Below are 22,668 nucleotides of genomic sequence, written 5' to 3'. Positions count from 1 at the left end.
GGGATACAGGATGATAGGTACAGCTAACGACAGTGATTTATCGATCAATACGTTACATTTACGGTATAATACAATCCATTCTTGATAAGGACAAATACACGTATCCAGCTTTCCCAGGCAGCTTTTCCCTCATGCTTTCATTGCAAGTAGGTCACATTCTTTTGTCTTAGCGAGCAAATGTTACAGCTCTCAAGGTCTCTACGACAGCAACACCCTATCAGAATGACGATATACTTCCTTTGCCTTTGCGTCGTAGAACATGGACGAAGCGGACGTTCATATATTTTTGGCTCTCGATCTGTGAGTCGTTGCTCTGACTGTTACTACATCTTTGCTAACGCTTGTCCTAACCCTCTTGCCATAGCTATAAGTCTTGGAGCGTGGTCTGGAGCGTCTACATCTCGTGAGAATGTGTTAAAACTGACTACTAATCAATTCTGAAAATATTAGTGGCCGCCGGATTGACGGTCGGGCAAGCGATTGCGGGTACGTGGAACAAATTTTCAAACTGCTTACAACCCGAAATACCGACTGCCAACTGCCTCCTCTTACCAGTTTGCGCCATCAGTAATGTAGTGTAAGCTTCGTTCCATGCCATCAAATTCTCCAAGTCGTTGGTACCCTGATACTACGCTGGATAGAATCGTTCTTGGCATGGTCGCCAGTGGGCAGGCGGGAAGCACTTGGCATATTCCATTCGTACGTAGAAAAGTATACCTTTTATTTGCATTCATCCTTCCATTTTTGTTTAGGCCGTTATAAACCGCACTTGCTGGGGAATGTAAGTCAATTGAGTTCTTGTATCGTAAATACTTACGGCGTTTCTAGCCGAGGATCATGGTTTGTAGTGACCAATCGTGTCATCCTGTCGTGTTGTTGGTTTGGAGTAGACGCCTGGTACGGAGGTCAGATGGTCAAAGTCATGATCGGGGCTATATGGCGTAAGTTGGCAATTATAACTCAACCTCGCTTACTCGCTCATAATTTTAGCAAGCTTCTATGGAATGGAGAACACATTCTCAGAAAAAGCTGCAATGAAAACAAACAGTTTTAGTGCGTTATGCAATTTTATTTTATTTTTTATGGATATATTCGAGCTGGTTAACATTCTTACAGTTTCATTCGTGATCTTCCTTGGGTTTGTGGTGCCACTGATACTCGTTCGACCTGAACGGTCAGTTCTGTTACTAACCATGATGTGACTTTCCTCAGTAGAAATGACTGCTACTCTGTAGATATCGCCTGCCTTGTCTGATTGCTTCAATGCTTGTAACGATCGCTGCTTTTGCGGTCTTTATCTGGGCACTTGTTAAACAAGGGAATGTAGGACCCCTTTGGAACAAACCCGATGACAGTTTTGATGTTGAAGTATCAAAATCTGATATCAGTTGGACCATGATGTGGATGACAACGCGAGGAGTTGGAACGTGGGCAAGTGGAATCTTGTATCAGAGTGGTAAGTAAACTAACAATTCGGACTGCAAGCATTACTTATTATCCACCTTTCAGATTTTACCCGATATGCCAAACGACCTAACGATCAAATTTGGGGTCAAATTTTTGTCGTTCCTTTATCGTTCTTTTTTGCGAATATTTTGGGTATAATCACAACGTCATGCGCTCGTGGGCTGTATCCAGATGAGCCTCTCCTATGGTACTGTGTTCGAATGGATCTCTCAAATTTGTATCTTACGATTGTTGGTGACTAGGAAGGTATCTGACTTACTGCATGCTATCCAAGTCCATGAAGGCAGGAGTGCTCGGCCGGCTGTATTTTTCGCCGGTCTTGCGTTCTTTCTATCTTTACTCTCATCTACTGTAAGTTGTTGATCCCTTTCATTAACGAAATGAAGACTGGAAACACTTGGTATAAGGTTGCTGCTAGTGCTATTGTTGGTGGGATTGACCTTTCTGCGATGCTGCCACGGTAAGTACAAGCGCTTGTTCAATTGACGAGAATACACTCAACATTCAAATAGCTATATCGATATTCGTCGTGGAGCATATATAATTCTAATTGTAGGCATCGCTATCCAACCATGGAAAATTCTTAATGTATGAGCGCGACTCTTTCATTTGTGGCTGTTGCTTGTACTCATCAAAGGATCAGACTCCCAATAATTTCATTGACGCGCTATCTGGATATGCGGTCTTCCTCGGACCTCTAACCGGAATAATGCTCGTAAGTCTTTCGCCGACTTCCGCCCATTGTAGTACTCATCCTGTTAGACGGAATACCATGTTCTTAGAAGGCAACGAATAAAATTATCCCATCTATTTATCCCCAACTCTACGAGTGACTACTGGTAAATTCATCCCTCTATTTCAAGTAGTTTGTCGATGAAACTTGCGTGCAGGTTCTGGAGAGGTATCAACTGGAGGGCTCCAATAGCATGGTTACTGGTAAGTTTTGCTTGAAGAGTCGCCAAAAATAGTGTAGGGCTGATCCGTCATATCTAGGGCGTATTTCCGAACCTCCCAGGATTCGCTGCATCTATCAGTGCGAAGCCGCTTAAAGTAAACATGACATGGATGTAAGTATCCTTGACTGAAGCGATGAATGTCAAAGAGAAGCTACTAATTGATATTCGAGGCATGTGTTTTACATGTCTTGGTTTCTAGGGTTCCTAATCAGCGGGATGGCTTGGATCATTCTCAACCTTTTGTGGCCTCCGCCCGGACAACAAGAGGTCGACGAAGAGGATATTTTCGACATTTACTCAGACAAAGACGAAGAAAGGAAGGAATTTCCAGAAAATGCACAAGCAGTAGACAAAGGAGATCATATTGTCATCTCGTAACATTTCTATTGCATATCCACACTTTTGTATATATAGAAAAAACATTGTCTATCCAAACATAATTAAGAAGCTGAGGTCTATGATAGTGTCAGGAAAAAGAAAAGGTTCAAGAATATGATGGTGAAGATAGTAAGATCTCGGTTTCAAAATGGTTTTACCCAGTTTTGTTACCCCGTCATCCCTCACTGAAGAGAAGCGGCCCTCAGCCGAGGATGATCACATCATTCTAAGGTGAGAGAGATTTAACTATTTCAGCGCCTTGTCTCAGTTAAGCGACCCCCGCCGATATATGAGAAATCATTGGTACTCACAACAGCGAAAGCGTTACGTCTCCATGAACTTTGGCCGTCAACCTTATATCCGCATCCAGGTTCAAATCCAATCTCAATTTCAACGGTTTATCTCCGCCACCACTGGGTTTATCTTCCTGAGCGGCGGCACCACCACTATCACCGGATTTCTGGACAGCACCTCCACCTGTTTCTGCCACTTCTCTCCCTGTAGACTCTGCTTCGTCTACTGCTGGAAGAGGGTTTTGCCGTTTCTTGTTCTTGCGTTTACGACGTTTGTCTTCGTTGGCAGGAATTTCTTCGGGACCATCATCGCTCACGGTGGATACCGAGGGACTGCGACGATTACTGCGACTACGTCCCCTACCGGACGCTTTGCGCTGAGGTTGCGGTTGCGACTGAGGCTGAGATTCTACCGAGGGTCGCTGTTCTGAGCGCGCTTTCGGCGATTCGTTAGATGAGTCTGACATGGCGGAATGAGGTTAGATGAAGATAGCCAAGTGACGACAGTTGAAAGGAACGCAATGGTTAAGGAAAACAGGAACATGTGCCGTATATATATATATTAGGTTAGTATCCACAGTGACGTTTCCCCACCCCCACAGTCCACAGTCTACAGGCAACGTAGGAAACCCATCGAAAAGTAGGTAGATACTGCTCTGATTTGTTGAAAAAGGCAAGACTTGGACAGTAGAAGCCTGAGACAAGCGCCTACCAATTCAATGCCGCTTGTGTAGTAGGCTTGACCTTTATGAGCGGACCATAATTGATCATGGCGGTTAATTATCAATTTCGTCTGAGGCAAATTTACCTTTGGAGGGAGGACCTTGCGTCATAGGAGGCGGGCATCACTTATAACGTAGTTAGCTAAATTTATATCACGATCTTAAATTATGTGGGGGTATGCGATCGGTGCCTGTGGATGTGTGGACCCACTCAATGTATCTTCCACTATGACGCGCGTAGTGACGACGAGCAAACGAATACAGTGTATATAAATTGACAGAAAGCGACAAGTACCACAGAAACTCGCTGTCATGTCTAACGTATCACCACCGCAATCACCTGCATCGCAGGCCACATCACACAGTTCAGCTCAGGGCAGGGCAGGCGCTGCTCCTGCCCAGGGGCAAAAGGCCCCGGGCGATACACGTACTCAAAAAGAGATAGACGCCGACAACAAATTGGCCGATCGCCTCTCGCAGATTATTGAAAGTGCAAATGAACAATTGCTTCCAATTTGCGAGAGGATGCGTAAAGTAAGTTGATTATATTCTGTAATATGTATTACATCGGGCGACAGAATGGTAACAGTTTACAATTTAACAGTGCATTGATAATATGTTCGCTCAGAAAGAGGAAGATCGCGATGAGCAAGAGTTGGTGAAACAGGTTAAACCACTTATCGAGGAAGCCGACAAGATTCTGAACGAGACCAATGGAGCCATACGTGGTATGGATCCTGAGAAGCAACTCACTAATCGAGTGAAGAGGAACGCGCAGGATCATAGCGCATCGCCCTCAGAACAGCGCCTCGCCGAGGCGTTGAAAGTAGTAAGTAGTCACGGTTGCTTAAAAAAATGCCAATAATGATCGACTCTATCAAGCTGCTTGAGAATGTCCAAGGCACCATAAACTGGGCCAAGGATAAGCTGGATTCGTTCCCAAAGGCAAAGAGGGATCTTGGTCCTTTACTTGATGCGTTGGGGCGTAAGTTGTGATTATTATTCGGCAAATGTCGTGGTTCACATGGGTAACAGAACCGATAACTCAAATCGTGGGAGGCGTTGGCCTTCTTCTTACTGGAGTTCTCAACCTTCTTGGGAATCTCGTGAGTTGGATAAATGTGTTTCGATTATGTGGCTTATCTCTTCCGCTAGTTGCGTGGTCTGGGTCTCGATGGTTTATTGAAGGGTATCGTGGGCGCAATCGTGAGTTATATAGAATTTGTTGTGGTGCAGATATACGAGTTAACACATATCACAGGGCCTTGACAAGATTTATAAAGGCTTGGGTTTAGACAAGTGGTTGCAATATGGCTCTAATTGAGTGAAAACGTGATGGCCTCCATAGATTGTAGTGTATCGCTTGGACAATTTTTATTTGCGTCGCGTGTCGAAGTACTTCTATACATTGTTCCATAAACTAGGCCATTCATGAAGTTCCACGTTGATTCCGAGGTCTAGAGAATGAAAGAATCGGAACCTCGGGATGATGTTCGGCGTTTCTCAAGGTGGTGACGTGGCATGGCTTTCGAGGGCGAGAAAATACAGAAGGCCACCCGATAATAAGCTCTTGAAGCCCGTTTGGGATTTGTTCTTCCCTCGGCGCAGATAGCGAGCAATACCAAGTCAATCAACGAACAATGGTTTCATGTGGGGTGATCATGTGATCGGTATATAGGCACCGACACAAAGCCGGAGTTTTGCCGCTCTGACCTGAGAAATTATTATTATGTGGCAGGGGCCAGGACGTAGCCATACCTTGCCAACTCTGCCCTCGCCGATGTGCTAGTAGTCATGATAACTCGTACAATTGTTCTCGGCGCTCTGCTTGCTGTCGTCTCAAAAGCCTACATATTCCAACCTGACAAAACGTCATTTGGTCGTTTCCTACCCTTCGACCAACATCGAATTCCTAGGAGCGAGGCCGTCGACCATGTTAATCTGTAAGTCGCTGTACTGCGTAGAGTCAATCCTTCTTCTGATGTTCCTAAAGCCTGATAGGAAACGGCGGCGACACGCCCAACGGTTCTGGTGGCATGATTCCTTCTACAGGACCGCCTTTTGCCATGACACGCTGGGTAGCTCAGACTCAAGAGAGCTATGTCTCGGCAACGCCGTATAATGTAACAAAGAAGACTGTCCACGGGTTCCAGGCAACCCGTCAGCCAGCGATCTGGATGGGTGAGAGCGGAAGTATTGCTCTCGTTCCCGGTGTTGCCGCAGAGGGAAACACAGCGAACATCAAATGGGAGTTTGATAAACGCGGACTACCCTTTGACGATACCTTCCGCGTTCCAGGGGAGGAAATCATTAGTCCCGCGTATTACGCCATTGAGTTGTCCGACGAGATGGGTGGACATATTCGAGTTGAGCAAGCTTCCAGTACGTCAATGCCCTCGTCCCAGCCTATGCCTGATGCTAATACAAACTCGAATAGCTTCGCGCGCTGCCCATTTTCGTATGCGTTTTGAGCTCGCCAATTCCAATGACCACCCCTACCTTTATATTGACGTTGCCCGACCCTCCGTAACTGGCTCCGATCCAGCTAATCGTACCCAACCAATGGGTTACGTCGAAATCAACCCTGAAACCCGAGAAATTTGCGGGTTCTCAACTGAGCGTCAAGACGACATTATCACGCCCGTCTCTGGTCGTGAAACCGCCTCTAGCTTCCATGGATATTTCTGTGCCCGGTTCGACGTTAACATTAATTCGCATGGTATCATCAAAAGTGGTGAAGTTCTCCACGGTGCCAACAAGGCCTTTGGTGGTCCACTTGGCGCATACGTCCTCTTCGCTCGTCCCAAGAACCAGCCCATTTCATTCACACCTCGCGTCGGCACTTCTTTCATATCTATCGATCAAGCGAGAATGAACCTAGAACTTGAAATACCCAACCCTCAACCGGACTTGACTAACAGTCATGGCATGATGCTGGGGACGTTAGAGCACACGGCTGCGGGTGTCAGACAACAGTGGAAGGATAAACTCGAATTATTCAAATTAGAGGGTGCGACGGATATCCAAAAAGAGATTTTTTACACAGCCGTGGCCCATACATTTCAATACCCAAGCGAGCAGCATGAATTCAAGAAGTACTGGTCTGGTTACGTGGGCGAGGTTCTTCCGCTGGTGGCCGGCGAACAGTCGTATACAGGCTATTCGATTTGGGATACTTTCCGCGCCGCTTGGGCATGGCAAATCCTTTTTGCACCTGAACGTCTTCCAGGCTTTGTCCATTCCATGTTACTGGATTACAAACAGGTAACACACTCATGTCCTACCTTTTGAGCAGTGCATACTAACAGTTTAGTAGAGCGGATGGCTACCGATGTGGAAAAATATCGTGGAGACCAACATCATGATCGGAACCCATGCCGACTCACTCATAGCTGAAGCTGTCAAGAAGGGAGTCACCGGTTTTGATCGTGAACTCGCCTGGGAAGCAGTTTGGAAGGATGCGACTGTGGCCCCCAAGGATGACGCTACGACTCAATATGATGATCGTCAGGAGGTAGCTTTACTCAGCTCTCTCTCTTCTTCCAATCTCGTTTACAATTATTCCTCTGTAGAATGTTGACTACGAAGCTCGAGCCGGGCTTAGCTCCTCATACAACGTGGAAGGTAAAGGTTGGGTCGCTGATGACCTTCATTCCGAAAGTGCTTCTCGCACCCTAGATTATGCCTGTGAGTTCCATTTTTGCCGCAAGGTTGCAAAAAATGTGAATCTTTTCACTAGATGATGATTATGCTGCTTACGTTCTCGCAAAAGAGCTGGGTAAACCTGAAGCCGAATTCCTACTTGAGCGCTCCAAGCGTACACCATTCACGCTTTGGAACGAAAAGACCGGTTTCTTCGAGGCTAGGAATGATGATGGTAGTTGGGCGGGTGAGGATCGTGGATGGACGGAGGGAGATAAATGGGCCTACTCATTCGACGTTGTTCATGATATCCCTCAACTTATTGAGAAGCGTGGAGGGAATGTAGGATTCGTGAAGAGTTTGGAGGAACATTTTAACGGCGGGCATAATGATCACACTAACGAAGTACGTTCGAGTTTATTCAAACTGGAACTTGCCCTCAATGGTTTGGATAGCCTTCGCATCACATTCCGTATCTCTATGCACTTTCCGGAGCGGCCTGGAAAACTCAAGAACGTGTTCGAGAGATCGCACAGAACGACTACATGAACACTCCCACTGGTCTCTCGGGTGTACGTTGATTGTTCACATGCATATTGAATTCTGCCTTCTTACTCAATATGACTATGTTTTTACCAGAACGAGGATTGTGGTCAAATGAGCGCATGGTACCTGTTCACCAGTCTCGGCTTTTATCCAGTCAATCCCGTTTCAGGAGAATACGTCATTGGATCGTATGTGCCTCATCTCTTCTATCAAACAATTTCTTGACCGATTTGGTTTCTGCCCATTCTCATTATCGCTATAGGCCTCTTCTCGATCGCGTCGACATCGAACTTCCACCTCCACCAGGCGAAGTACATGGGAAAAATCTTACTATAGTATCTCTGGGTGGTTCAAAACTTCCATACGTTAAATCCGTACAGGTGAATGGCGTATACCTGGAAAAGCCGATTATCACACATGAGCAGATTATGGAGGGAGGTGTAATCGTGTTTACTATGAGCGGGAGAATTGAGGAATGGGGAAATGATCCGCAAGTGCTCCAGGCTTTGGATGCGAATGTTGGTCAACTTGTAAGTGCTCGTATCTCCTCCATCGTCAAGGAACATAAGCTTAAGACTGACAACCACATAGGCAGCGGAATTGGCTGATAGTGAAATGGCCAAAAAAATGGAAAAGGGGCATGATACCGCGAAGAAGGAGACGGTTGCTCAGCAGAAGGAGTCCCAACAGAATCCCTTACCGGATCGTAATGAGCTATAATGAGTTTTTGAGTCTCTTTTTTGTAATAACACCGCCAAAAGCACTAATTGTAATCTCGCTATGGAAGTTCGTAAGTTAAACATGCTAGATCACAGATTGTACCAGCTATTTTGGATCGCACATGTTAGTACGCTCATATTAGGGACCGCATCGATTATTGAAGAACGTTCAAGTTTCCCAAATAGGATTGACAATGCTCCAGTGCCAAGTCGAGATCTGATACAGAAATATATTGACAATCGGCGAACATGAATAAGCCTGCAACTGGAAAGCTAAATTGTCCCTCACCTCCCTCCCTCATCCATTATGAGAAACTCAGTCAAACGTTTGTCTCTTCCTTTTCACTTCTCCTAGAGATGTTCTTATCCTTCAAACGTTCGCTCAAACACTGTGTATACACTTATCTGTTGCCATGATGAACAAGCTCAAGAAAATCATTTTTCCGCTCTTAAAACAATTAATTTCAGACTACCGGTATGACATGTACACGAACGTCGATGAAGCACTACTGTAGTATCTAGTAAAAATTGTTGAGATGAATGGATTCCGACAATGTCCCATATAGAATAAACGCGATGTGGATGATTGTTATTCCTTGAGTGGTGCTTTTCCAAAAAAATTGACTATATTGCCTCTTGTTGGTGGTCAGGAGGCCCCTATCTCAGTGACGGGGGAGAATGTGACTTGAACAAGTGACCTGGGCTATTCCTCTCCAACGCTCACACGCGAATTGCAACACATGTCCTCCACGATTCTATTTTCCAGAGCTTTCTTCCTAAAAGCCTTCCCGCCTCTTCTCGGCGGGTTTCGAACGAACGTGCCCGGCCACTCGGCGGTATATAACTCGACGACGTTTACTAATACATGTTAGGCCCCGGAATGTTGCTACTTCACTTGGTGTTGTTGCCTTTGGCCGTCATTTCGGGCTCAGTTCCTGGTCTTGCTCTGGATCGCTATTCAACTGGTCGTATTCTTCCACCCAAGCAGTTTAGGGTCCCTAAAAGTGCTCAAGTTGACGCAGTTAATGGGTTCGTTTTTTTACTTGGAGTTTAGATTCACATCCTGATCTCTTTGGTAGATTGATAGGAAACGGTGGCATCGCGCCAAGCCACACGGGAGGTATGAGCCCAACCACTGGTCCGCCGTTTGCCATGCATCGCTGGGTTGCTCAAACCCGTCCCAACTACGTGTCTCGTCTCGCATATAACATCACGGCATCGACACCGAAGATCCACGGTTTCCAGTGCACTATGCAACCAGCCATTTGGATGGGCGAGAGCCGTTCTCACGCCGTTGTTCCTGGAGTTGCACCCACGGGAAACCTTGCAGAGATCAAGTCTAACTTCACGGACCGTGGTTTATTCTTTGTTGGGGGGCCCGAGAAGAGAGGTAACGAGGTCATTAGTCCGTCATATTATAGTATCGAGTTGGAAGATGGCGTCGGTGGAACGATCTTGGCTGAAATGACTTCAAGTGAGTTGGGACTGACTTGCGTTCGTCGCATTTCGTTAAAACACTTTCAGCTTCACGTGCTGGTTACCTTCGTTTCACCTACAAAGCCGGTGCTAAGTCTCCGAAAACGGCTACTCCCTACGTTCTGATTGACGGTGCCCGCCGATCGGTCCAATCGTCTACTGGCGACAACTACACATTCCCTATCGGACATATCGATATTTCGGTAGCCAACAATGAAGTCACTGGTTATTCAAGCGAACGTCAAGACTCTATCCTTACACCCATCTCAATTAAGCCATTCGCAGAGCAATTCAAAGGCTATTTTGTCGCTCAATTCGATCCTCCTTTGAATTCCCCGAATGTGAAGACAGGTCTTATCGTTAACGACACTCTCGTAGATGGCTCAAATTCCACTGGCTCGATGTTGAATGCGTACGCGATGTACGAAGGGATGGAAAAGTCGCATAAACCGTTCGTTTTGACTGTGAAGATGGGACTCAGTTTGATTTCCGTAGATCAGGCGAGGAAGAATCTAGAAATGGAAATTCCAGATGCCTCTAACGGTTCCGGTATGTTGAAGTATCCAGGACGTTTAGATTGGTGCTGAAATGTCCCTTCGTCTAGTGCCCAAGAAAGGCGAATTCGCTCCAGGAAGTTTCGATGCAACCGCTCAGAAAACCAGAAGCGAGTGGGCAGAGAAACTTGATCGCGTCAAAATCGAGGGAGGGACACCAGAGCAACTCGAAATTTACTACACTTCTATGGTCCACGGTCTGACTTACCCATATGAGACACACGAATATGGCCGTTACTACTCGGCATGCGACAACGATGTTCACGATGGTGTGAGTTATAATGGATACTCCAACTGGGTGAGAGAAATGTAAACTTCAGCGTTTTATGTTTCTGACAAAATCACTGCGATTAGGACACGTATAGGCAAGAGTGGGGTTATTTGATGATAATGGCACCGGAGAGGATAGGTGATATGGTTACCAGTATGCTTAACGATTATAAGGAGGTATGTCATTCCTACATTATATCGTTCTGCTTTTCACTAACGATTACCCGATAGTGTGGGAGGACGCCTATGTGGAAGAATATTGTTGAGACGAATATTATGGTGAGCACTTCATATAAGGAGTGGAGTTTACTTTGATATGAATGCTGTCGACAGATCGGAACGCACGGATCCTCCATGATAGGAGAGACCATCGCCAAGAATTTTACCAACTTTGACCGTGAACTAGCATGGGAGGCTGTACTGAAAGATGTAACGGTCGCACCTGTAAACGAATCGGACACAGTGTAAGGTTGATCGCGATAGAGTTTCATTTTATGCTAATGCATATCAATAGTTACTCTGACCGCCAGGAGGTAAGTCTAATGGAGTCGTACCTTGAAGTTATCCGCTAACCTTCAGTGTAGAATGTTGACTTTGAAGCAAATGCCGGTTTAGACAGTGTTTATTCGCAAAATGGATGGGTGGCGAATGACGTTCATTCAGAGTCTGGTTCGCGGGACCTAGGGTATAGCTGTGAGATCCCAATAAACGAGTTTATCCAGCCACTCAATATTGTTCGAAACAGACGTTATGTGGGCGGCATACCACATCGCCAGAACATTAGAGAAACCAAACAACATTACTTCTTTGCTCTATACGCGTGCTAAAGAAAACCCACTCAAAATATGGAATAATGACACAGGATTTTTCGAGACCCGCAACGCTAGTGGAGCCTGGGGAGGGCCAGATAATGGTTGGACAGAAGGTGATTATCTATCTGTTTCTCTTAAACGCGCCACTCACCTAGGATCTAAGGCACCAAATACATATATCTATACGATTTTGTTCAGGACGTTGAAAAACTTATTGACCTCAAGGGGGGAAAATCTGGCTTCGTGCAAAGTCTGGAGAACCACTATAATGGCAATCACGATGCGTTCACGAACGAGGTATTCTTGTTTTTCAATTCGAAACTTGGCACCCTGATCCAAAATTCATAGCCTTCCCTACACATATCTTATCTATACAACTATGGTGGGGCTGCAATGAGGACGCAAGAGAGGGTGCGCGATTTGGTTGCCCAAAACTACAACAACACTCCCCAAGGGATCTCTGGTGTGAGTTTGCGTTATTGATGGCTCTAATTATACTCAAAATTTATTCTTGTTTAGAATGAAGATTGCGGTCAAATGAGTGCTTTTTACCTCATGAGCGCGATGGGAATGTACGCAGTCAGTCCTGTCGACAAAAACTACTCCATGACGGCGTAAGCTTTTTCCTTTTGGCGTACTCGTGGGAAAAGACTTATGTATATCTAAAAGACCTTTCCACGACAAGATGACCATTGACTTGCCCCAGCTTGATGGTAGCTCCAAACGCCTGAGCATCACATCACCTGGGGCATTGAAAAACCAATACGTCAAGTCGATAACATTAAATGGTCAGCCTCTAGACAAGCCTTTCTTGGCATATGAGCAATTTATTGGAGGGGGTGACATCGTCTATGAGCTGAGTGACAAGCCGGAAACCTTCGGGAATGACCCGGAAATAGTGAAAACCTTGGGACCATACGTGACAGTACCTATGCCTACATGAAAAAACAAGGTAACTATCAAACAGAAAATGGACTTGTAGAATCGTTTTTGTATTTAGTAACGAAGATCAATCCGCCTTGTACAGCGGGGCTGAGCGTGTAACTTGATCAACGAAACTTAGTTAATGACTCGGAAGACTCCTGCATCGTTCCTGCATCGTGGGCGTCTTGGTGAGCGTTACTTGCGCCATGTGGGTGCGTGCTGGTGTTTCACATCAAACTATTACGATACCACGGTATCGGCAATTGTTGTTCACCGAAAGGGACGCAACAGGACCCTGGAATACCGGTGCATTGTTAACAATGTATTTTGAATGTTCTTACGAGTCGTTGCTGTTAACTGTAGAAAGATTTTGTTTACTCCAAATCCTGCGGGATCCCTCCAATTTTGGGTACCTAATACATGGCCCAACCGAAAAAGTCGCAACGAACTGTCACATCAGTGCACAGGCTATTGAGTACCCGATGATCAATGAGCTCCCATCGCTATATTATTGTCGCCGATCTTATACAGACGTCACCGCTTGGCCGTCAACAAGTCCGGCTGTGCAGGTCAGGTCCATCATCATTGTGCGCCAGTGTTTTGGGTAAATCAGAGCTCCTGGTATCAATATGGCCCGAAGTGATAGAATCAATCCTTGTGTCATCCAAAGATGTATATAAAGACAAGGCAGTCGTTTCATCAGGCATTATTATTGAATTCCAATGCCTTCTTCCCTTCTCTCCAACAAAATATCCCTCCCCGACGCTCACCCTCCTGTGCACGAGCATAGTAGCGGAAGATGTCCCGTTGCTGATAAACACGACTTCTGTCCTCCTCAGTCCGGTGACAGCCGTTCACCTTGCCCTGCTCTAAATACTATGGCAAATCATGGTTATATGTATGTGTTGCCTTTTAATCATAAAATGCCCTTTCCTAAATTCTCGTAGTAATCGTGATGGAAAAAATGTTTCGGCGTATGACATCCATCGTGGGTTGAAAGCATGTTACGGGCTTTCAACGCCACTTGCACTCTTCTTGAGCTACGTTGGCTTCGCTATGTTGCGGCGTGCGCGTCCAATCGACCTTTATCAAATCGGAAAGCACAATGTGATAGAACATGATGCTAGTCTTGTTCATCACGATACTCCCGGAGGGGAAGAATATGCACCAATCAAGATTGATGAGGCGCTTGTAGAAGAGTTGATCGAAGATGTGAGCGGCGGCCATGAAGCAGCAAAGTCCGAAGAACCGACGCCACAATCGTCGCTCATGGATGCCGTTGATGTGGCACGTTCTCGTGTTAGGCGTGAGAAATTATCTAAACCTTTGGACCCGGTACATGCAGAAATTGCTCGGGGGGAAATGGCTATCATCCTCGGTGTATGGGAACAAAAGTCGAAAGATAAAGTCGGAGTGCCAATCGATTGGATGAAGCAGTGGCTTGGCCACGAGCGATTGCCCGATGGTTGGAGACCTGATCACACCGAGGGTTTGTTCGACGTAATCAGACGTGCCAAAGAGATGAGAGCGGTCATGGAAAGGATGCAGGAGGAGGAAGCACTTCTATCAAAGGCCTCGTGACACCGGTAGCAAACTTCCAATCGAGAAGCTACGATGCCCTTATTACTTACTATGATGAGCTCATGGGGCTCTGGTACGATTGCAAAGATCTCCATCCCTTTCATTCCAATCTTTAGTATACCTGTGTAGTAATGTACGCTATTTAATTTTCATATGTAGCACCTTCCGTAGCATTAAGATTATAATCTAATACTTATTAATCCTAAATGCGCAGAAACGGAACTTTAATTGATGGTTTATCATGCCGAAGCCTGAAGCTCCGAGTCTGAAGAGTCACATAATACAATTAGCGGATCTTGTAATTTCGCGAACCATTGCAAGTGCTGTACGTACCGTGGTCGTCCAAATCAAGTGTTGCAAACACTGATAGAGGCTGAGACTCTAATGCAATGAGAGTAGAGATTTTCCAGCGCCAAGGCCCTCCCGGTGACAACGCGTCGACGCTCGCGGCTCTATGTAGTCATGCGATAACGACGGACCGGCGCCTCACGAAATCATGGAGCCGGATGGAGGACATGATTAGTGGTATATCAGCGGCGGAACGGAGCGGACCGCGTGCTGAAGAGCCTCCTGTTTGCTCGGGAAGCTCGGCCGCTCAGGCTTACTGACTCACCAGGGGTTGACACAGTACAGTACTAACGGTCCCGAAACCCATAAGTATACGGACATGACACCGTCTCCAGCGTGTAAAATGTGAAGTTTTCCACTTGAACAACCTGCAGCACCACCGGCTAGTAAGACGTCATGATGCTTGTTTTATGAACTCGTGCTGGCGATTGTCTCGATAAACACCGCATACAGAATCTCATGGACTTGCTTCTAAATCTGATTCAATGGGCATTTGGATAATGATTTTTCCCTAAAAACTCCGTCAAATTTCTTACCCATGCTTGTGGAAGCATTGAGGATATATCTCGGCTGAATCTACTGCCTCTAAAGCCAGCTGTTTCGGTCACACGTTACTTACCGGGACTCTGCTATGACGACTCAAACGCAGAGACCATTGTGAATGAAACCCGCACTGTTTCCCTTTGGATTGCCAGACACATGTGGAATCTATTCTGAAGTACTATAAATCTCGCATAATTTGGAAAATGCTACTATTATCACCGATCCTCTGTGCTCAGGCTATGGTTAGGTCAAGGAAGATTTTCTCACTGTTAACTCTCCTCTCAAGTTTATCTCATGGCGCCAACGCTCGAGAACCTTTCAGAGTTCGAGATGATCTACATTTTAGCCTCGGGGCCCGGCAAGCCAATAAAGATGGCTCAGTCCCCGCGTACAAAGATCCAAACGCATCAATTGAGGACAGGATTGATGATCTTCTGCCGCGGATGAGCTTAGAAGAGAAGGTTGCGCAGTTGTAAGTCGGAGTTGGTCTAGAATAGTGTCATTTTCATGATTACCCGTGCATCCAGGATCCAGGGCGATATCAATGGTTGGATGGACATGAGCAACCCACTGGACAATACTCTCACTCACAATGAAAGCGGTTTGGTAAGCCAATGGAAAACACCCTTGTTCGCAGACAATAATACTCGATTTAGGACCATATGCTTAATACCCGCGCTGGAAGCATCTGGGCGGGTTATCAAACGCCATGGGAAAAATTTGTTTATGCCATCACCGTTGGTCAAAAATATTTGATGGAAAACACGACCCTGGGAATTCCTGCACTTATCCAGTCAGAAGGTGAATGCTGCTTTGGCTTCTTTTCCTTCCGTTTCCTCGCTAAACATCTCTCAAGGTCTACATGGGTTCACTAATAATGGAACAATATTCCCTTCTCCCATTGGATTAGGCGCGTCTTTCGATAGTCAACTGATTCATGACATTGCCGATGTTGTTGCAAAGGAAGCTGAAGGACTTGGGATCAACCACATTTTTGCCCCGGTGCTGGATCTCGCACGGGAGCTGAGATGGGGCCGTATTGAAGAAGGCTTTGGCGAAAGTCCTTATCTCACAGGGGAGCTTGGTTATGCCTACGTGCACGGTCTTCAAGACGGCAGTCGCCGCAATGCAAGCACGACTGCCACCGCTCGCATGGCCGCAACTTGCAAACATTTTGCAGCCTTCGGTTCTCCTCAGGGTGGACTGTGAGTTGGATTAATCCGTTCAGCTTTTCCATGAAATGACTAGACATGTGCCAGGAATATTGCCCAGGTGTCTGGAGGAGAGCGTGAACTTCGTACGACGTACCTACCACCATTTAAGCGTGCTTGTTTGGATGCCCTATCCATCATGACTGCTTATTCAAGCTATGATGGAATTCCCGCTGTTGCTAACCATCGTGCGTCATCCTGTGATAATTTTCTACCCGTTTTCTGAAGGAGACTATGGCAGATCTTTTAACGGATATTGCGAGTATAGTCAGCAAATGTCCTCTACTCCAACTAAAGTCTCTGTCGTCCAGCTGCGCAAAGAATGGGGATATAAATACTGGGTAACCTGCGATGCCGGTTCTATCGACCTACAGATTTCAACTCACTTTACGTGTGATACCCGTGAATGTGCTGCTAAGGCTGCCCTTGAAAATGGATTGAGCGGTGAAATGGGTGGTGGTGAGTGCTCTACAATTCCTCCCATAGATTTTAGCACACTTCTATATAAGGCACTTACACGTACGAAACCCTAACGCAACAAGTGAAGGACGGCCGGGTCGAAGTGAAATTCATAGACGAGACTGTGAAGTACTTATTACGTACTAAATTCTCCCTGGGCCTCTTTGAAAGTGCGTTGCTTCGAATGGAAAAAGTACATATTTTAATGTGCTATAGATCCTTTCCCATATGCCGACTACCTCTCAACGCTGCGTACACCTGCGTCGCACACCGTTCTTCAACGTGCGGATCGTGAAACCATTGTTTTACTCGAGAACAAGAATAATGTCCTCCCTCTAAGCAAAGACATCGGATCCATTGCATTAATTGGGCCTCAAGCCAACCGTGTATCGGTAAGTCTCTTGATCGGTGGTCCCACAGGAGCAGATAATAATCGGATATAGTTTGGTGATTATGTGTTTTTCAATGCAACACATAACGCTATCAGCCCACTCGAAGGCTTTAGACAGCATCTCCTGGGCATTTCTAGCTCCACTAAAGTCAACTTTGCTCAGGGTACCGAACTCTGGTCCAATGATCAGGCAGGCTTCCCAGAGGCTGTGAAGACCGCTCAAAACTCCGATGTTGCCATTGTTATGGTTGGTCTTTTCAGAAATGACACGACGAAGTCTAGCCAACTTACTTCACTAGGTCGGAACATGGACCCTCGATCAAACTCTACTCTGGACACCGGGCACCAACGCCACGACGGGAGAAGCACGTGATCAGTCAGACCTTGGGCTCGTCGGTTCCCAACTTGAGCTCGTCAAGGCAATACAATCGACTGGGAAGCCAACCATCGTAGTCTACATCACTGGTAAACCAGTTGCCGAACCTTGGATCAAAGATAGTCAGTGGTCACCACAGCTGATTTGCGCTCAAACGTTTGTTTACATTATCACAGATGTGGATGCAATTGTCCATCAGTTCTATCCTGGGGAATACGGAGGTATTTTAGATGCTCTTCCTATTCCATCTACTTTTCTGACGTTGCGCAGGGCGTGCACTCGCAGAAGTTATTTTCGGAGATGTAAACCCGTCAGGCAGACTCTCTGTATCAGTACCCCGTGACGTTGGAACCACCCCAATATTTTACAACTACCTCAAAGGAAGCAGGCCGTCTGGGAATCCTGGAGCAATTCTTGGCGACGGTGGCCTTCATTTTGGAAACCAGGTAAACAAATTTATTTCTGATATGACCTTGCTTTTACGCCTCTATAGTACGTCCTGAATAACCCGTCTCCCCTTTGGGGTTTTGGTCATGGTTTGAGTTATACAACCTTCGAATAGTAAGCGTTCATGGATATAGGTGTATTTCTTTCATTGGGGTTTACTTTAATGCAACAGCTCGAACCTAGAAGTCTCTCCGTCAAACGTCGACGGCACAGCCGATTCCATAAGTGTTTCTGTCACCATCACCAATACGGGCAGCCGGTCAGGGAAAGAGGTGGTTCAGGTATATGCTACTGATGACCGTAGCTCCGTCGTAACTCCGAACCAAGAGTTGGTTGGATTCTCTAAGGTGGATATCGAGTAGGTCTTCCCATACTAACCTTGTTGTGATTTAGTCGCTAACTTGTTCAAAGTCCCGGCAAATCGGAGAAGGTGACTATTGATGTGAAATTGCATGACCTTGGATTATGGTCTCGGGATAACGAATGGGTCGTCGAACCTGGGACATTCACCCTCAAAGTTGGTACCAGCGACCAGACTTATCAGAATGCTACGTTGTCGGTAACATGATATGATTGATTATTTCATTAAGTGTATGGGAATACATAAATTCTGCTACTCCGTTGACTTCAGGAAGGATATCGTGGATTTAATACCAGATGAACAGGTTCGATTAGGATCTAATCTCTGCTCTTCTCCGGCGAGTTCGCCCACCGGAAAGCAATGCAAGTCGTCTAATCGAAGATTCCATTCTTGAATTTTCAAGCTAGCCAATCTCGAACAAACCCAGTCCTTCGATATGTTTTCGCATTCTAGCCTGTGGAGCCTGTCATCAAGTGGACTTCCCTTCGGCGCCTTCAGCGCTAAAACATCAAAACAAATTGTTACATTTCTACGCTTCGGGCTAACGCTGACCTAAATATTTGCAGATAATCACGACTGTATGATACAGAACAGCACCAGTCTTCTAGACATATCGATGTGCGCCAGGTATTTTTGCAGCGCAGCTCGATACGTAATCGAGGTAGCTAAGGACTGAACTGGTTGGGAAATTGAAGCAGGACTGGAAGTCTTTTCACCGCCTTTTCTTGCGTCGTCGGCACTCAGTAGTCCTGATGAACGCTCTGAATCGCCAGGTCTCAATGTACGACTTCACCCTTCTATCCCCGTTAAGATTCATTACGACCACGCCATGTATTGGTCCTTCACCTGGAGTATATTTTTACTCCGTATTGATCGCTGAGCGCTGTTTCCAATCCTCAAATCGTCAACGCGCTCACTTTCAGGGCAAGCCACCGATGAGTAAGTTTGTATAGAGAAAGACGACATATCAAACGTTTCCTAGGTTGAGCTGATCAGGCTTGCCATGTCTTCAACGGTTTCAAATATGTTTCCCTTTATTGTGTCGCATCTCTGAGTGACAATATGCTAGCTCGCCAGCTGTGAGCAATCGCGATTCCCCAGGCGCCCTACCCGGTACCTCGCCTGAACGAGTATGGTCAACACAAGTTGTAGTATGAGAAAAAATCGGCCTTAGAATCTATGCTTTGGTAAGTACATGTGTGTGGCAGTAAATGAAGCCTTTTCCAGGGCCCATTGATTAAAGTGAGGGGTGAAGTTGTTTTCACATCTCTTATTTAGTTTATCCTTGCATTGCAGAGGGAATTCGGTAGAAAATCAGAAATTCCCACTGGCATCGACGCGTTAAGCAGTTGGCCGCTATTCACTCGTTCGCGAAAAGAGAACCTATGTCTGAATAGCACAAGTCAGAAGGGCAAAAAATGACCTATCAAACAAGATAAACCGAAAATGGTAATCACGATCTTATCTACATTGCCTTAGTGTCTTTTTCCTCTACTTGACCCTGGCATTGACATATGGAATGCCGAAGAGCCGCATCCAGATTTACAAGGGACTCGGAATCGAGAGCACCGATCACATAATATCACTGGTTATTTCAATCATTCTGAAAGTCACTCTTGCAATTCCATTACGTTCACTTTAGGGCGCGATGACTGGGTTTATACCAGAACAAGATCAACCAAGCTCTAGTTCTCGACTCTTCTCCGGCGAGTTTTCCCTCCGGAAAGCAAGTGATGCGAGTCATTGTCTAATCGAAGGTTCCATATTTCAATTTCCAAGCTAGAGTCAATCTCAAACAGACCGAATCCTTCGATATTGCTATGTTTTTGCATTCTAGTCTGTGCTGCTTGCCATCAAGTGACCTGATACCGGTTCCTTTGGCCCCAGATACATGAGCAAGTTATTTCACTTGTAATACGCTTCGGGTTAATGCTAAACTAAATATTGGCAGCCTACAACCCCGGGTGGGTGACTCAGGCGCAAAACCAGAACAGCACCAGTCTTCTAGACGCATCGTTGCGCGCAAGATATTTTTGCTACACACTTTCTACGTACTAGCTAAGGATTTGCTGGAATATTTAAAGGAGCAGAATTCGACTTACATTCCTCAGAAGCAATCGCCTACAGCTTTTCAGTCTCATCATGAAATTCACTCTCGCTATTATCCCTGCCTTCTTCGCATTGTCGGCTTTCGGTAACCCCATTGAACTGGACGCTCGTCAAATGCCGATGTGCGACGTTGCTAGTACGTTCTCTTCAAAACTCAATTTGATCATAGCCTCCTTTGCTTACCTTTCACTCAGAATGCATTTCGACGATTGCCGCTCAGCCTGGTGCAATTATTGCTCCCTGTGCAGATGCCGCTGGCAATCTTGCTAAAATTCAACAAGCTCAAGCTCAAGGCATGCAGCCTAGTGAGCACATTTACGTAGAACATAGCCACCGTGCTTAAACACCTCTTTTTCTAGGTCAGGCTGATCAGCTCAGCCTTGTCTCCAACACCATCAAATGTATTTCCGCCAGCATCTCGGCCGGCTTCGCCATTGTAAGTCCCATTTTCGAGTGACACTGTGCCAACTCGTTAGTCCTAAACGATTGCCACAGCCGGCCGGCTGTAGCAGCTGCCTTGGTGCCCCACCCGCTGCCCCAGCGCCCGGTTTCCCAGCGCCCGGCGGTTTCCCCGGTTTCCCAGCTTAAATGAGGGTGGTCGACATTGTAGTATAAGAAAGTCTCCGGTTTCGAATCTGTGCCTAGGTACACGTGTGATGAATAAGAATTTGTTTCAGGGCCCATTGACGAGAGTAACTCAGTGTAAACACTTTGCTTCATTTCTCCTTTTCAGTTTACACCGTCAGAGTAAAATTCCAGCGATAGAAACTTCTCCCTGATCGTGGAATATCAAGAAAAATTGTTTTAGTCTACCCTCTTGGAGGTTCATCCACGTATAATGGTTTGAGATTATCGTTGACGTATCAATACTGTCACTTCAAGCTGGCCATCACAATTTACTCCTTCGTGGCGGGCAAAGTAATGTCTGATTGCACTAGTTAGAAGGGCAATAAACGGCCTATCAAGAAAGATAAACCAATTGTAGATAGCTTGGCGACGTTATTTACATTGTCTTACTTTTCCCTCTTCTTCAATGACACTGGCATTGGCATGGGATGACATATACCGTATGATCGTTGCTCGACTCCCTGGAAATTTTGAAAGCGGCTCTATCGGCATCTTCAATATCAGTCTCGTACTGTCATCCGGCACTTTGCTGCACATTGATATCACATCTGTCATACTGATAAGTCAGTGAAGAATCGTTGATGGTGATTGACTGCTGCCTTATCTGGCTTCAATATAACTCGGAACATATTAATTAACTTGTTCTCGTGCGAAATAAGTACCATTGCTACATCGGAATTAGACATTGACATACCCGAGATATTTTCGTAACATGATATGATATGGGGGAACATAATAGAAAGTTAGGGGCAGACCAGTATACTGTTTCTGGAATAGTTAAAAGGACCAAGACTCGACGTATGTTCCTCAGAAGCCTCCAACAGCCTTCCACTCTCGCAATGAAACTTACTCTCGCTCCAATTTTCCCGCTCTTTTTCGCAGTATCAGCCTTCGGTAACCCCGTTGCCACTGATAACGCCATCGATGAGCTTGACCCTCGTCAACTCAATTGCGATATTGCCCGTAAAACTATTTGTTATACCCCTCCGCGAGTCCAAGGACTGACTTTTCTTTTTTATACAGAATGCCTGCAAACGATCTTTACCCAAACTGCCGGCATCATTCAGCCGTGTGGGGCGGCTTTGCAAAGCCTTGAAAAGGTGGGAGAAGACATCCTTACAGGCGAATTCCCGCCCAGTGAGCCCAAAACTCGTAATAAATTAAGGGAACACGCCTTGAACACCCTTTTCCCTTCTGTAGACCAGGCCGATCTGAATAGTCTTGCCTCTAATACTATCAAGTGTGTCCTCCAGAGTGTTACAGCTGGATTTGCTATCGTAAGTCCAATGATGATGTGTGAGCTAAATCTTCTAACAGTAACTTAACAGCCGGGTGCCTGTTTGAGCTGCGTGATTTAACCTGGGCCGGTTTCGAGGAGCTTGAGCAAGCACAGTAGCCTCCATAAAGACTGTGCAATTCTACTATCTGTTTGGAAACTTCGCGATCCTTATATGTA

General features: G+C 46.0%; 9 protein-coding genes across 9 annotated transcripts; 8 read left to right on the top strand and 1 right to left on the bottom strand.

Annotated features, from left to right (window-relative positions):
• Positions 1–107: 107 nt before the first annotated feature.
• Positions 108–2,853, top strand: AGABI2DRAFT_181761 (hypothetical protein). Its single transcript, XM_006457550.1, has 20 exons — positions 108–146; positions 195–300; positions 365–403; positions 451–486; positions 556–577; positions 642–699; positions 753–781; positions 829–941; positions 991–1,053; positions 1,117–1,174; positions 1,236–1,456; positions 1,510–1,654; positions 1,710–1,818; positions 1,875–1,927; positions 1,980–2,055; positions 2,111–2,182; positions 2,230–2,306; positions 2,358–2,403; positions 2,461–2,534; positions 2,594–2,853. The coding sequence occupies exons 1-20, from the start codon at positions 132–134 to the stop codon at positions 2,799–2,801; spliced, it is 1,620 nt and encodes a 539-aa protein (XP_006457613.1). The 5' UTR covers positions 108–131; the 3' UTR covers positions 2,802–2,853.
• Positions 2,854–3,108: 255 nt separating this feature from the next.
• AGABI2DRAFT_181760 (hypothetical protein) lies at positions 3,109–3,561 on the bottom strand (the record flags this gene model as incomplete). The annotated part of the gene is made up of 1 exon (XM_006457549.1): positions 3,109–3,561. One exon carries the CDS (start codon positions 3,559–3,561, stop codon positions 3,109–3,111), a length of 453 nt encoding a protein of 150 aa, XP_006457612.1.
• A 567-nt stretch (positions 3,562–4,128) lies between these two features.
• AGABI2DRAFT_123463 (hypothetical protein) lies at positions 4,129–5,140 on the top strand (the record flags this gene model as incomplete). Its single annotated transcript, XM_006457548.1, has 6 exons — positions 4,129–4,350; positions 4,421–4,645; positions 4,699–4,801; positions 4,852–4,922; positions 4,972–5,022; positions 5,078–5,140. 6 exons carry the CDS (start codon positions 4,129–4,131, stop codon positions 5,138–5,140), a joined length of 735 nt encoding a protein of 244 aa, XP_006457611.1.
• Positions 5,141–5,560: 420 nt separating this feature from the next.
• Positions 5,561–8,795, top strand: AGABI2DRAFT_230096 (hypothetical protein). Its single transcript, XM_006457547.1, has 10 exons — positions 5,561–5,759; positions 5,810–6,198; positions 6,254–7,080; positions 7,133–7,330; positions 7,389–7,503; positions 7,556–7,863; positions 7,914–8,030; positions 8,098–8,192; positions 8,267–8,534; positions 8,596–8,795. The coding sequence occupies exons 1-10, from the start codon at positions 5,611–5,613 to the stop codon at positions 8,722–8,724; spliced, it is 2,595 nt and encodes an 864-aa protein (XP_006457610.1). The 5' UTR covers positions 5,561–5,610; the 3' UTR covers positions 8,725–8,795.
• An 808-nt stretch (positions 8,796–9,603) lies between these two features.
• AGABI2DRAFT_123461 (hypothetical protein) lies at positions 9,604–12,778 on the top strand (the record flags this gene model as incomplete). The annotated part of the gene is made up of 14 exons (XM_006457546.1): positions 9,604–9,752; positions 9,803–10,197; positions 10,248–10,748; positions 10,804–11,051; positions 11,108–11,200; positions 11,255–11,302; positions 11,357–11,487; positions 11,538–11,556; positions 11,608–11,716; positions 11,769–11,948; positions 11,999–12,132; positions 12,184–12,300; positions 12,355–12,449; positions 12,505–12,778. The coding sequence occupies 14 exons, from the start codon at positions 9,604–9,606 to the stop codon at positions 12,776–12,778; spliced, it is 2,493 nt and encodes an 830-aa protein (XP_006457609.1).
• Positions 12,779–13,481: 703 nt separating this feature from the next.
• AGABI2DRAFT_230090 (hypothetical protein) lies at positions 13,482–14,544 on the top strand (the record flags this gene model as incomplete). The annotated part of the gene is made up of 2 exons (XM_006457545.1): positions 13,482–13,657; positions 13,707–14,544. 2 exons carry the CDS (start codon positions 13,482–13,484, stop codon positions 14,338–14,340), a joined length of 810 nt encoding a protein of 269 aa, XP_006457608.1. The 3' UTR covers positions 14,341–14,544.
• Positions 14,545–15,459: 915 nt separating this feature from the next.
• AGABI2DRAFT_213076 (hypothetical protein) lies at positions 15,460–18,736 on the top strand. The gene is made up of 15 exons (XM_006457544.1): positions 15,460–15,703; positions 15,759–15,837; positions 15,888–16,032; positions 16,088–16,436; positions 16,491–16,630; positions 16,740–16,901; positions 16,952–17,071; positions 17,118–17,293; positions 17,345–17,539; positions 17,592–17,790; positions 17,845–17,889; positions 17,939–18,114; positions 18,162–18,229; positions 18,288–18,473; positions 18,527–18,736. The coding sequence occupies exons 1-15, from the start codon at positions 15,471–15,473 to the stop codon at positions 18,681–18,683; spliced, it is 2,430 nt and encodes an 809-aa protein (XP_006457607.1). The 5' UTR covers positions 15,460–15,470; the 3' UTR covers positions 18,684–18,736.
• A 1,834-nt stretch (positions 18,737–20,570) lies between these two features.
• Positions 20,571–21,268, top strand: AGABI2DRAFT_196228 (hypothetical protein; the record flags this gene model as incomplete). Its single annotated transcript, XM_006457543.1, has 5 exons — positions 20,571–20,721; positions 20,780–20,890; positions 20,945–21,021; positions 21,081–21,127; positions 21,154–21,268. Coding segments are annotated over exons 1-5 (453 nt in total), but the record flags the coding sequence as incomplete, so codon positions are not given.
• Positions 21,269–22,051: 783 nt separating this feature from the next.
• AGABI2DRAFT_123457 (hypothetical protein) lies at positions 22,052–22,570 on the top strand (the record flags this gene model as incomplete). The annotated part of the gene is made up of 3 exons (XM_006457542.1): positions 22,052–22,175; positions 22,236–22,489; positions 22,541–22,570. 3 exons carry the CDS (start codon positions 22,052–22,054, stop codon positions 22,568–22,570), a joined length of 408 nt encoding a protein of 135 aa, XP_006457605.1.
• Between the last annotated feature and the right edge of the window lie 98 nt (positions 22,571–22,668).

This window comes from Agaricus bisporus (assembly GCF_000300575.1).
Source record: "Agaricus bisporus var. bisporus H97 unplaced genomic scaffold AGABI2scaffold_18, whole genome shotgun sequence".
Classification (NCBI taxonomy): domain Eukaryota; kingdom Fungi; phylum Basidiomycota; class Agaricomycetes; order Agaricales; family Agaricaceae; genus Agaricus; species Agaricus bisporus.
This window is presented reverse-complemented; position numbering and strand designations above follow the sequence as displayed.